Genomic DNA, 14,197 nt, shown 5'->3' with positions numbered 1-14,197 from the left:
CTATCCCCAGAACCGAATAAACAAACGGTATTTTATAGAGTCTTACCAAAGAAGAAAATTGTGACATCTTTTCCTGTCTTGGGCTCTATCTTGGTGACATGTTCAACTCATATTTTAAACTATTATGGATAGGTTGTGTATCTGCCTTCGTGGGGCTTATACCTGTTGAATAGCTTTAAGATGAATGAATAATCTTCACTTTTATGATTTATTTGTAGTTGATGCTAAATTCCTAAGCTCTCTGCTTCTCCCATCTGGAAATATAATTTATTACATTTTGTAAAAACAAAAGTTAAAGTGTGGTTTGTCCCTCTGGCTGAAAACCTTAAGTGTACTTAAAAATACACAACCCTTGGGTTTATACACTTCTGATAATATTTTTAGTCAAGTGAGAATGTTCTTTAACTCGTTATATTGGTCATTTCCTGCTTTAAACCAATTCCTCTTGCAGGATATTAATGCGCATGCTTGCGTAACTGGTAAACCCATCAGTCAAGGAGGCATCCATGGACGAATCTCTGCTACTGGTCGTGGTGTTTTCCATGGGATTGAAAACTTCATCAATGAAGCTTCTTACATGAGCATTTTAGGAATGACACCAGGGTTTGGAGATAAGACATTTGTTGTTCAGGTAACAAAAAAAAAAAAAGAAAAATGTTATTTTGTTAATAACTGATATACATTACTTTATTAATGTTTTTATATTTACACTTTTTTTTTTTGGCAGGTCTGGGGATGTAACCCAGGGGCATTCAACCTCCAAGCTATACCTCCTGCCCTATTTTTTTTTTATCCTTTATTTTGAAACAGTGTCTCACTAAGTAGCTGAGGCTGTCCACAATCCACAATCCTCCAATCTCAGCCTCCCAAATGCTGGGATTACAAGTATGCACCACTACACCCGGCTTTATATTTGCACTTTTAAAATTTGATTCTGAGCCAGGTGTGGTTATGCACACTTGTAATCCCAGTACTTGGGAGACTGAGACAGGAGGATTGTAGGTTTAGCCAACCTCAGCTACTTAATGAGGTCCTCCACAACTTAGTGAGACCCTGTTTCAAAAGTAAAAAATAGGGCTGAGGGTGTAGCTCAGGGGTGGAATGCACGTGGGTTCAGTCTCTGGTACCACAGGGGAAAAAAAAATTTTTTTCATTCTATTGAATTTCAAGTTTTTAGAGTGGTTCTCAGAGTAATCCTTTATTTTTTATATGTGTAACTAGAACGGATTTAATGTCTCAGATACATGGAAGACAATCAACTTCATCAACTTATTTGGTCCCTATTTAAACCTAATTATATCCAGAATGCTCTCATAATTTTCTAAACTTTTGTGGGTATGCAAAAAAAATTGCACATTGACCCAAACTTGTGTTAATATCAGTTTTATCTAGGAGCATCAAAATTACTTGAACATTAGTTTAAAATAGAGTTTGTATTTAAGAAAGAGTTTGCATTCCTCCACACAAGATATCATATACCGTTTTATAACCATCAGACCTCTGGTGGCACCAGGAGTTTGTGCCTAACTAATCCTCTTCAGGATGTGTTCTCAGACAACTCAGGGTTGGGTTACACATCCTTAAACATGGGACTTTATTGTTGAAGAGAAGACATTTAATATATTGGTTCTTTTGGCAAATGATTTTGAGAATTTCTCTAAACTAATAGAATATAGATTTACGTTTATCAAAATATGACTCTTAACATCTATACCAGGACTTATAATTTTTCCTTCATGCATAATTATTCTCCACAGGGATTTGGTAATGTTGGTCTGCATTCTATGAGATATTTACATCGTTTTGGTGCTAAATGTGTTGGTGTTGGTGAATCTGATGGGAGTATATGGAATCCAGATGGTATTGATCCAAAGGAACTGGAAGATTTCAAATTGGTATGTTAACCTGATATCTGAACAGTTTTACTACTTTGAACCTTATAAAGTTGAAATAGTCTTATTTAAATCTATTTCTGTTGCTTTTGTGTGGGGAGGGGGGGGTTGAGGATGGAACCCAGGGGCATTCAACCTCCAAGCTACATCCCCTGCCCTAATTTTTATTCTTTATTTTGAAACAGGGTCTCACTAAGTTGCAGAGGGCCTCACTAAGTAGCTGAGGCTGGCCACAAACCACGATCCTCTGGTCTTGACCACCCAAATGCTGGGATTACAAGCATGCACCACCATGCCTTTTTTTTTTTTTAATGTAACTCAAAAGAGCTCTTAATAACTAAATTTTCATGTCATAGGCACTTATTCTGATTTGTAATCAATTACAGCAACATGGATCGATTCTCGGCTTTCCCAAGGCAAAGGTCTATGAAGGAAGCATCTTGGAGGCTGACTGTGACATATTGATCCCTGCTGCCAGCGAGAAGCAATTGACCAAATCCAATGCACCCCGGGTCAAAGCAAAGGTAAAGCCAGAATCAGCATTACCAATACAGAGTGTCATTAGGGAGGTCATAGGAAAGTCTGATTGATTGCTTTTAATGACTCTATCACCACATAATTTATATACCATTAAGTAAATTCCCATGTTCTGGGATATTGTGTTCTTAGCCTGGCATACTTTATGCCCACTGCCCAATGATGATATAAAATATTTTTTCAAAATCATGTCCCAGAGTTTTAGGATCTCATTTATCTTCTATGGTTTCTCTGAAGGTTCCCATCAACATAGTTTATCACCTATAATAAGATCGAGTGTTAGCCAGGTGTAGTGGCGCATTCTTGTAATCTCAGTACTTGGGAGGCTGAGAAAGGAGGATTGTGTATTCGCACCCAGCCTCTGCTATTTAGTGAGCCCCTTTGCGACTTGGTAAGACCCTGTTTCAAAAATAAAGAACAAAAAAATAGGACTGAGGATTTGTTCAGAGGTTTAATGTCCCTGAGTTAATCCCCATTACCACAAAAAAAGAATGAATTTAGCAAAGTCAGATATATAGATATAGATATAGATTATGTATGCTATATGCAGTAGGAGTGAAATTTTACTCTTTCTTGTGGTACTAGGGGTAGAACCCAGGGGCCTTATACCTCCAGGCTATACCCTCAGCCTTATTTTTTATTTTGGAACAGCATCTCACTAAGTTGCTGAGGCTGGCCAAGAACCTGTTATCCTTTTTTCTCAGCCTCTCAAGTACAGGGATTATAAGCATATACCACCATGCCTGGCTAAATTTCACTCATTTAAAGAATATAACTTAAGCCAGGCGTGGTGGCACATGCTTGTAATCCCTGCACTTGGGAGGCTGAGACAGGAGGATCACACAAGTTCAAAGCCAGCCTCAGCTACTTAGTGAGGCTCTCAGCAACTTAGTGAGACCCTGTTTCCAATAAAATATAAAATAGGTCTGGGCATATATCCCAGAGGTAAAAAAGCCCCTGGGTTCCATCCCCAGTACTACCAAAATAAATAAATAAATAATTTAAGGGCATGGTGGCGCATGCTTGTAATCCCCCTGCTTGATAGGGCCTCACTAAGTCACTGAGGCTTGCCATGAACCTGCGATTCTTCTGTCTCAGCCTCCCAAATACTGGGATTGCAAGCATGCGCTACCATGCCCCACTTATTATATATCTATATATGAAATAAATAAATATATAACAACATCTAAATGTATGCACAGAATGTGCAACTATTACCAATCTTCTGAAATATAGTTAGGAAAACTTGGGAGCAGTCATAGTGGGAAATAGAGAGGTAAAAGATAGCTTTATATGCTTTGTAGATCAAGATAACTTTATATAACCTTTTTGAGACAGTCTCACTAAGTTGCCCAGGCTGGCCTTGAACTTGTGATCTGCCTGAGTAACAAAGATTACAGATGTGCACTACCACACTTGACTTGAAGTTTAACAGAAATGATGCTCTTCTTTCAACTCCCTCCCTGTATACACACATCTCTTGCCCTGTGAAGGGTTCTTCACATTTCTATGTGTTCCTCACTCTTGCAGATCATTGCTGAAGGTGCCAATGGACCGACCACTCCAGAAGCTGATAAGATTTTCCTAGAGAGGAATATCATGGTGATTCCAGTAAGTCATCATATATTTGTCAGATACTATACATACTTGGCGTCATAATTGACTTTTGCAGGGGATTGGGAAAAGAGGACTTACTCATTTCCCAAGCTGTGGTGAAATCATTGGTTAGTATGACGGTCACTTTTCATTTTGACCTGAGCACTTAATCTTGCTTCTGGTTCTTGAAATTCTTGAGTATGTGTTTAGCCTGCTGATAATCTAGTTATATAAATCTATAGGAGACTAGAATTTTTTTTTTTTTTTTTTTTCCCAGTACTGGGAATGGAACTCAGGGGCATGCTACTTTAAAGCTACACCCTTAGCCCCCCCCCTTTTTTTTTTTTTTTGGTGGTACTAGGGGTGGAACCCAGAAGCTTTCTACCTCCAGGCTATACTCCCAGACCTATTTTCTATTTTATTTGGAAACAGGGTCTCACTAAGTTGCTGAGAGCCTCACTAAGTAGCTGAGGCTGGCTTCGAACCCATGCGATCCTCCTGTCTCAGCCTCCCAAGCGCGGGGATTACAAGCGTGCGCCACCACGCCCAGCTTTTTTTTTTTTTTTTTTTTTTAAACAGGGTCTCACTGAGTTGCAAAGTGCCTCCTGTCTCAGTCTCCCAAATGCTGGGATTACAAGTGTGCACCACCATACCCAGTTGGACTAGAAATATCCTAACTCTGAAGATCCATCTACGTGATTCCTAATTATATTCATTTCAAGTGTCCCTTCCTGCATTGCTGTAAAAACTACTTTGAAGAATACATGCTTAGGTTTTTCAGTGGATACGCATGATGGCTCTATACCAAAAGGTTATTGAAATTACTCTGGATTTGGAATGTATTTTTAATTTTTTTGGTGTTGGGGATAGAACCCAGGTTCATTATAACTTTGAGCTATACCCCTAACCCTGTTTTATTTTTGGTTTGGAAAAAGTGTCTCATAGAGTTGCTTAGAGCCTTGCTAAACTGCCAAGGCTGGTTTCAAACCTGTGACCCACCTGTCTCAGCCTCCCAAAAGAAAGGAGTTCTTATGTATGTTCATTTTCAGCTTTTGCTAAAATCTTTTTTTTTGGGGGGGGGGGGACTGGGGATGAAACCCAGGGGTATTCTAACTCCGAGCTACCCGCTCGCAGCCCTATTTTTTATTCTTTATTATGAAACAGGTCTCACTGAATTCCAAAGGGCCTCACTAAGTAGTAGCTGAGGCTATTCTCGAACCGCAATCCTCCCATTCCAGCCTCCCAAATGCTGGGATTGCAAGCATGTACCACCACACCCGGCTGCTAAAATCATCTTTTAATTTCTTTGGTGTCTTCCTATCTTAATTTGTGTATAGGATCTTTACTTGAATGCCGGAGGAGTGACAGTGTCTTACTTTGAGTGGCTGAAGAATCTAAATCATGTCAGCTATGGCCGTTTGACCTTCAAATATGAAAGGGACTCTAACTACCACTTACTCAGTAAGTTTTGATAATCTTGTTCTCCAGAAATAATTCTTAGACCAGCTAAAATGCTAGAGAAAGCAAATATATGCTTAGGAAGCCTTTTTCTTTGGTAATTCTACAGACTTTTCATCTTAGAGCAGAAACTATATTGTTCTGTCTCATGAGGATTAGACCAATAATACACACTTTCTTAATAAGTATTCAGTGGATTAACTGTCTCATTTATATTCAGTTTTTTACTTTATGTTGTCATATTCCCAGAACATAATTTATAAGTCTCTAATTGAATAAAATGCATTATTTAAAATCATGAACCCCATTGTTGACACTCATCCATTTCTGTCTCTGGTTGCTCTTAGTAAAGGTTTATCCAGTGTAGAGAATTTTTTTAATGTTCTGATGAGAATACTTTTTTTTTGTTTGACTAGAGTAAGCCACACAGTAAGAGTAGAATTTCTCATCAGGCTGAAATAAAACCAAGACCTCCAGCTGAGCTCCTGTACTCAGCTACTCTGAGAATCTGGGTGAAGTGTTCATCTATTTCCTTTTCTTTTTTACTCAGCAGTTTCCTTTTAATAGAGCCAAGGAAAAACCCTGGTAATGGGTGTTATGGAAACAGAGCAGTGACCTAAATTCACATTTATTTAGGAATTTGGCAGAGTTTTGTGTTCCTTTTTAACTGAGTTTTTAATGATTAACCCTTTTATGTCATTAATGTTGAAGATTTCTAAAACAATTAGTTTTGGGGGGTGTGGCTATAGTTTGGGGTTACTTTTGGTTCTTTCCTCCCCCCACCCTATTTGTTTGGGTTTTTTTTTTTTTTTTTTTTTTTTTTGTTTTTCTTCTTGCGGTACTGAGGATGGAACCCAGGGGCATTATACCTCCAAGCTACACCCCCAGCCCTATTTTTTGGTCTGTTTATTTTTTGAAACAGGGTCTCACTGAGTTGTGAAGGGCCTCGCCAAGTAGCTGAGGTTGTCGAGGAACCACAGTCCTCTGGTCTCTGCCTCCTGATGCTGGGATTACAGGAATGCACCACCACGCCTGGCTCCTCCCTCCCCTTTCTTTTTTCTTCTACTAGCAACATCTTATATTGATTTCTTGGCTTTTTATAGTGTCTGTTCAAGAGAGTTTAGAAAGAAAATTTGGAAAGCATGGGGGAACGATTCCTGTTGTACCCACAGCAGAATTTCAGGACAGGATATCGGTGAGTATGGTACCACAAACCACACTTTACACATGTTTCTGCCCTGTCCACCAAGCAGGTGGGTGAGGTGGTGACCAGCATGACAATAGTCACATGACTCGTATGTTTTGTATTTCTTTTATTCCATTCTGAAAATGGAGTAAGAATCCTGGTGACTAACAAAAAGTATAAAATAAATAATTGCTCTTCTACTTTTGTTACTTTTTAAAATATAGACAGCTTAGTGATTCAACATTATTATGAAGATTTGTTATTAATAAAAACCCTTTTAAGCTTCCAGGAAATAGAATTAAGAAGTAAGTGTTGTGAGCTGGGCATGGTGGCACATCCTTGTAATCCCACCACTTGAGAGGCTGAGACAGGAGGATCACACAGGTTCGAAGCCAGCCTCAGCTACTTAGTAGGCTCTCAACAACTTAGTGAGATCCTGTTTCCAAATAAAGTATAAAATAGGTCTGGGAGTATAGCCCAGAGGTAGAAAAGCCCCTGGGTTCCACCTCAGTACCAAAAAAAAAAAAAAAAAAAGTGTTGCACTGAGCTATACAAAAATTTAGAATTGCTATATGGATGCAAGAGAATTAAAGAAAAGTTGTGAAAGGTTTTATACCAACCAGCTGTTGACAGGATGTATTAACTTTCCAGAACACAGCAGGAGACTTGGCTGTGTATGCCTGGAAAACACATTTGTCCTCCCTGTTTTAAGATGCTGGGGATTGAACCTAGTACCTCATGGGTGCTAGGGCAAGTGCTCTACCACTGAGCCACACTCCCAGCCCCAATGACTTTATCTTTTTTTTTTTTTTTTTTTTCAGTACTTGTTATGGAACCCAGGGGCATTCTACCTCAGAGCTTCACTCCCAGCCCTATTCTTTTATTTTGAAACAAGGACTCACTGAGTTGCAAAGGGCTTCGCTAAGTAGCTGAGGCTGGCTGTGAACCCACATCCTCCTGTCTCAGCCTCCCAAATGCTGGGATCACAAGTGTGTACCACCACAACCAGCCCAATGACTATATCTTAATACTTAACCATGTCTATGGTAAAACTTTTGTGCCTAGCCAGGCACGGTGGCATGCGCTTGTAATCCCAGCGCTTGGGAGTCTGAGACAGGAGGATCACATAGATTCGAAGCCAGCCTCAGTACTTAGTGAGGCTCTCAGCAACTTAATGAGACCCTGTTTCCAAATAAAGTATAAAATAGGTCTGTAAGTATTTCACAAAGGTAGAAAAGCCCCTGGGTTCCACCCCCAGTACCACAAAAAATAAAAATAAAAATGTGCCTCTATTCCAATGACAGTAAAAATTAGTGTAGCTCTTTGGAAATTTTGGAAAATAATAAAAGTATTTTTTGCCTTTTGACACTATATTAATCTCTACTCTGGAAACTACTCTAAGAAAATAATTCAAAATGAAGCTAGGAGCCAGGTGTGGTGGCACTCACTTGTAATTCCAGTACTTGGGAGGCTGAGACAGGAAGCTTGCTGGTTTGGGGATAGCCTAAGTAAAAAGATCCGGAGTTATAACCCTAGTACCAAAAAAGAAAAGAAACCAGGCATGATTACACACATCTGTAATTCCAGCTACTGGAGGGGCTGAGACAGGAGCATTGCAAGTTGAAGGCCACCCTAAGCAGTGCAGCAAGAACCTGTCTCAGGGATGGGTGTTCAGCTCAGCGCTTGCCTAGTACATGCAAGGCCTTGGGTTCAATACCTATTACTGCAAAGAAAGGAATCCCAACAGAGAATGACTCCATGCTTACTGGTGTCATTGAAATACTTATATCAGTTTTTAGGTTAGGTTTGACTTAAGAGTGAGATGACAGAAATGGCTAAGTTGTAATATAGCTTCTGAATGAGATATTCAGTCCTGGAACATAAAATTAAATTGCAAAGCCGGGTATGGTGGTGCACGCTTGTATTCCCAGTATTTAAGAGGCTGAGACAGGAGGATTGAGGTTTGTGGACAGCTTCAGCTACTTAATATGGCCCTTTGCAACTCAGTGAGACCCTGTTTCAAAAATAAAGAATAAAAAGTGCAGCTGGGGGTGTATCTTAGAGGTAGAATGCCCTGGGTTTCATCCCCAGTGCTGAAAAAGAAAAAAAAAACAACGATATTGCAAAATGGGGAACAGTTGAGCTGGGCATTGTGACACAAATTTGTAATCCATATACTTGGGAGTCCAAGACAGGAATATCACAGGTTCATGGCCAGTCTCAGCAACTTAGTAAGGTCATCCATAACTTAGTGAGACCCTGTTTCAAAATAAAAAATAAAATAGGTCGGGGGTGTAACTCAGAGGTATAATACCCCTGCATTTAATTCCCAGTACCACACACACACAAAAAAAAGTGAAGAACATTTTTGTTTTGAAGGTAGAAAGCTGCCTTTTGCTCTCAGTATTGTTTTCTCCGTAACCCTTCCTCTTTCTCAGAGCCACATCTGTCCTTGTTCCAGTCTCTCTGGCTGGAATACCTCACACAGCTCTGTGGCTTCTCTGAAAGTCCCCTCTGGATCAGAATTTCAGACATCTTTCCATCATGAGTGACCTCCAGCACACTGGGTGGGTCACTTACCCGTAGTGGTCTCCCTACCTGGTATATGCCTGGCATATGGTGATCACTCAGATTGCACTTCAGAAGCAACACAGAGGACAACCATGTGGTTAGTTACGAAGACAGAGCTATGAGTGTTTATATGTGAGGTTTCTCTTGTTGTTGCTGTTGGGGATGTTTTGTGTTATTTGTGATATCTGGGTAAACCCAGGGACATTCTACCTCCAAGCTACATTCCCAGCCCTTTTTTATATTTATTTTGAAAGTCTCACTAGATTGCTAGGGCTATCCTTGAACATGGGGTCCTCCTGTCTCAGCCTCCCAAGTACTGGGATTACAGATAATATACTATCACATCCAGCTCTTTGTACTGGGGGTTACTGGAGGATTGAACCCAGAGGCATTCTACCTCCAAGCTACACCCCAGTCCAATTTTATGTCTTATTTGGAAACAGGGTCTCATATGTTGCTGAGAACCTCACTAATGGCTGAGGCTGGCTTTGAACCTGCGCTCTTCATTTCTCAGCCTCCCAAGTACTGGGATTACAAGCATGCACCACCACCTCTAGTTTCTTTACTTTTTAACAGAATTTTTGTGCTTAACATATTTGCCGTCTAGTTTTTAGCTGTTTTCAGTGCTGCTAATTTTCTTTGATGGGTACTTTGGATTTTATTACTTATTTGAAAACTGGGTCTTGCCTGGTTGAGAGTCTCATTACTTGCTGAGGCAGTCTTCAAACCTGTAATCTTTCTGACTCAGCCTTCCAAGTACAGGGATTACAGGTGTGCTTCACTGTGTCCGGCCAGTGCTGCTAATTTTAGCTTTGATGCTTCTTGTCTCCTCTCATTGAGTTACTTACTACCAGGAGTCTTATGATATGTCATTTGAAAACCAGTTTTCTCCATCTCTTCTTGTAGTTCCCCCTCCCCAGCCCAACTTTGGCTCCACCAGGACCTCCCTCACTGGCCCGTGAGGCCATCTTTCCGCTGTCCTTCATCCCCACCAATGTCCTTGCTTCTCCTTATATCACTTCTGAAGGCCCACACTCCATAAGTACAATCATTTCCTCATTCTGTTTTGCTTCTTCACATCTCCCCCCCTTTTTTGCGGGTCTGGGGATGGAACCCAGAGGCATTCAACCTCCAGGCTATACCAGCTGCCCTATTTTTTTATTCTTTATTTTGAAACTGGGTCTCACTGAGTTGCAGAGGGCCTCACTAAGTAGCTGAGGCTGTCCATGAACCACGATCCTCCTGTCTCAGCCTCCCAATGCTGGGATGACAAGCATGTGCCACCACGCCCGGCTAACAGCCCCCTTTTGTTAATACCTACAAAACTCCTCCTTATGCCCACGCAACTAGCAGCCCTGCTGGAAGTTTATCCTGACCTCTAACCTTGGTGACCTTCAGGCTGACCCCAGTCACACTACTTTCCACTGGTCCATTCATTCTCCCCCTCCCCTGAGTGGTTGTGTTGTGTTGTATTTTCTCCTCAACTCCCCTGCATTCCAGCCCATTAGCTGGTGTATAGTCACAGAAAAGATTGAAGCAGTCTGAGAACTTGCACACCTGCCCAACTCCTGGTCCCTCCCCTGCCCTGTCTCTCTCCTGTGATAGCTTTATTCTTCCACCTCCACACAGTTGTGCTCGCATGGCCTGCCCCCAGCTTCTCAGATACACTGTGCTGACAATTCTTGCCCTCTCCTGCAACAGCAACATTAGTTTTCTCTCTCCTTAGTCATTCCTCTTAGTGCACCAAATGCTATTACAAAGAGACACATCTTTCTGGGTGTGGTGACATATGTCTGTAATCCCAGTGCTTGGGAGGCTGAGACAGGAGGACCACAGATTTGTGGCCATCCTCAGCAACTTAAGTGAGACCCTATTCCCACCCCCACCCCCCATCCTACCTCACAGTGGTTCTGGGGATTGATCTCAGGAACATTTTTGTTTGTTTGTTTGTTTGTTTGTTTGTTTGTTTGTTTGTTTTGATGGGTCTGGGGATGGAACCCAGAGGCATTTGACCTCCGAGCTACACCCCCTGCCTCATTTTTTATTCTTTATGTTGAAACAGGGTCTCACTAAGTTGCAGAGGGCCTCACTAAGTAGCTGAGGCTGTCCATGAACCACGATCCTCCAGTCTCAGCCTCCCATATGCTGGGATTACAAGCATGTGCCACCACGCCAGGCTAACAGTCTACTTCTGAGTCATACCCCAGCCTGATTTTGTTTAATACTGAGGATTGAATCCAGAGGCAGTCTGTCTCCAAGTTATGCTATTTTTTTATTGGAAAGAGGGTCTTACTAGGTTTCTGAGAGACTCGCTACGTTGCTGAGGCTGTCCTTGAACCTGCGATCCTCCTGTCTCAGCCTCCCAAGAACTGGGGTTACAAGCATTTGCCACCACCAGTACCTAGAAGGTTGCTAAGCAGCTAGTAGGTACTCAGGAATTGTTTTGTGAATGACAAGATGAAAGAAAGGGCAGCATTCTGCCTTCAAAACAAGTTTGATTTTTCTTAACTCGATAGAACAAAACAAAGTTTGACCTGGAAGTTTCCTTATCAATATAAATGTTAAATATAGGAAATACAAGTTAATCAATACAGTATGAAATGGGCAATGCTCATCAGATAACTTTTGTGGTTGGCCCACTTTAAGCTATTATTTGACACATCAGGGTTGTGTTGTATAGCTATATCTGTCACTCTAGGAGTAGATAAAAAGCATTACAAGAAACAATGTCTACAGAGCAGGCGATTAAGCAAAGTGACTCATAGAGGTGACTGGTTTAGGAAAGAGACACGATAACTAGATATCTTAATTTCTCTGGTCTTCAGCTTCCTCATCAATAAAATTGAAGAGCAGCTAAGATCCATCCAGCCTTAAAGATGATATCCTACTAAATCCACAGGCAGGATTTTACTCCAGAGCTGCTATCAGCTTTAACCAGATTACTCTCTCTGTCCTGTCTGGTATCCCTCTTCACCTAGAGAACTGAGAGCAACATGCCATGGAATCACTAATGTAACTTGTTGCCAGGTGGTGTATCCTGTGGTCCCAGTACTTAGGAGGCTGAGACAGGAAGAGCTCAGGTTTGAGAACAGCCTTAACAACTTAGGGACACTCAGAAACCTAGCAAGACCCTGTTTCAAAATCGGAAGGGCTAGGGGTGTGGCTCAGAGGTAGAACACTCCTGGGTTAAATTGCAGTACCACAAAACAATATGAATAAATAATGTAATATGTTGCTTTTGCATGTCTAAGTGGAGGGTGCTAATCTCACTCTTGCCCTCAGGTTTCTTGGTCCATACTTTTCTTTGTTCATTGTTTTACTGTGATCTTATGAGTATTTGTTGCTGTTATATATAATTAAAACAAAATTGTAAGCTGGACATGGTGGCACATGCTTGTAATTCTGGCATTTGGGAGGCTGAGACCAGAGGATCGCGGTTTGCAGACAGCCTCAGCTACTTAGTGAGGCCCTCTGCAACTCAGTAAGACCCTGTTTCAAAATAAAGAATAAAAAATAGGGCAGGGGGTGTAGCTCGGAGGTCAAATGCCTCTGGGTTCCATCCCCAGACCCTCAAAGAAAAAAAACAAAATTGTAGTTAAAATGCAACTACTGTAAAAATCATCAAGGTGTACTGTACCTTGGGTTGGGAGTGTAGCTCAGTGATAAAACATATCTAGTATGTGTAAGACCCTGCAAGCATCACACACAAAAAGGTACCAACCATGCATGGTGATGTACACCTGTTATCCAACCACTTTGAATGCTAAGGCAGAAGGATAACATGTTTGAGGCCAACCCAGACAATTTAGCAAGACACTGCCTCAAAATAAAAATTGGAAGACCTGGAAATGTAGCTCAGTGGTAAAACACTTGTCTAGCATTTGTGAGATTCTGGGTTCAGTACTCAGTACTGCAAATAAATAGGAAGTACTATCTCTTGATACTTTACAGAAAGATGAAACAATCCTGTCTGGCTGTACTGTACATTGACTTAAGAATTGATTGGACTTTTCTAGAGACACAGTGCACTTCTTTGTATGGTTTTGTTGAACTCATTATTTTTTTTTCCTACAGGGTGCATCGGAGAAAGACATTGTGCACTCTGGCTTAGCCTACACGATGGAGCGTTCAGCCAGGGTACGTGTACAAATCTGTCTGCTTTGCTGTGTCATATCAGCAGCCAGGCTGTGTGTGTGGTGAGGAAGTAGCATCTGTTACATGGTCCTCCTCTGTGTGCAGTGAAACATGGTTTTTTATCCTCAGCTGATAAGCAGGGTTTTCCGTCTTCAGTACATTTACCAGGCTTTGAAAGTTAGGAGGGAGTGATCGGCAGTTGGCTAAATGTTTCCCTGCATTATAGCTACAGGAAGCAAGGTATGGTGACACATGCTTATAATCCTAGTACTTGGGAAACTGAGACAGGAGAATCACAGGTTCTAGCCCAGCCTCAGCAACTTAGCGAGGCCCTGTTTCAAAAGAATGAAATAGGATAGGGGTGTAGCTTAGAGGTAGAATGCCTCTTGAGTTCAGTCCCCAGTACAACCCCCCCACCCAAAAGCAGCTACATAACGATTACCTTGCTGGCGTATTTGGTATGAATAAGATTTTTGACTGCTTAATCCCTGATTCAGGCAATGTGCTATGCACAGTTGAGTCCTGTTTTCCTAATTTGTTCTTTTTCTTTTTTCTGTGTGTGTGTGTGTGTGTGTGTGTGTGTGTGTGTGTGTGTGTGCGCGCGCACGCACGCGCGCACGCACGCATTCTTAGAGATTGAACCCGGGAGTTACACCCCCAACCCTATTTTTTAAACAGGATCTCACTAGGTTGATGAGAGTCTCTCTACTTCCTGAGGCTGTCCTTGAACCTTTGATCCTCCTGTCTCAGTCTAACGTATTGGAACTACAGGCATGTGCCATCATGCCCAACATTAATTTGTTCTTTTCTTTTTTTAACCTTC

General features: G+C 41.3%; 1 protein-coding gene across 1 annotated transcript in view; it reads left to right on the top strand.

Moving 5' to 3' along the window:
- Nucleotides 1-14,197, top strand: part of GLUD1 (glutamate dehydrogenase 1) — a gene marked incomplete at both ends in the record, with an annotated part of 41,711 nt that overhangs the window by 26,610 nt on the left and 904 nt on the right. The window contains 7 exons of the mRNA XM_080695156.1: nt 452-631; nt 1,758-1,895; nt 2,279-2,416; nt 3,960-4,040; nt 5,363-5,486; nt 6,587-6,678; nt 13,315-13,377. Coding sequence (XP_080551282.1) covers nt 452-631; nt 1,758-1,895; nt 2,279-2,416; nt 3,960-4,040; nt 5,363-5,486; nt 6,587-6,678; nt 13,315-13,377 — 816 coding nt within the window. The remainder of the gene's footprint in view (nt 1-451; nt 632-1,757; nt 1,896-2,278; nt 2,417-3,959; nt 4,041-5,362; nt 5,487-6,586; nt 6,679-13,314; nt 13,378-14,197) is intronic.

The sequence above is a fragment of the Muscardinus avellanarius genome, assembly GCF_963383645.1.
Source record: "Muscardinus avellanarius genome assembly, chromosome: 4".
In the NCBI taxonomy this organism is placed as follows: Eukaryota; Metazoa; Chordata; class Mammalia; order Rodentia; family Gliridae; genus Muscardinus; species Muscardinus avellanarius.
Note: the sequence above shows the minus strand (reverse complement) of the source record. Positions and strands in the feature narration are given on the sequence as shown.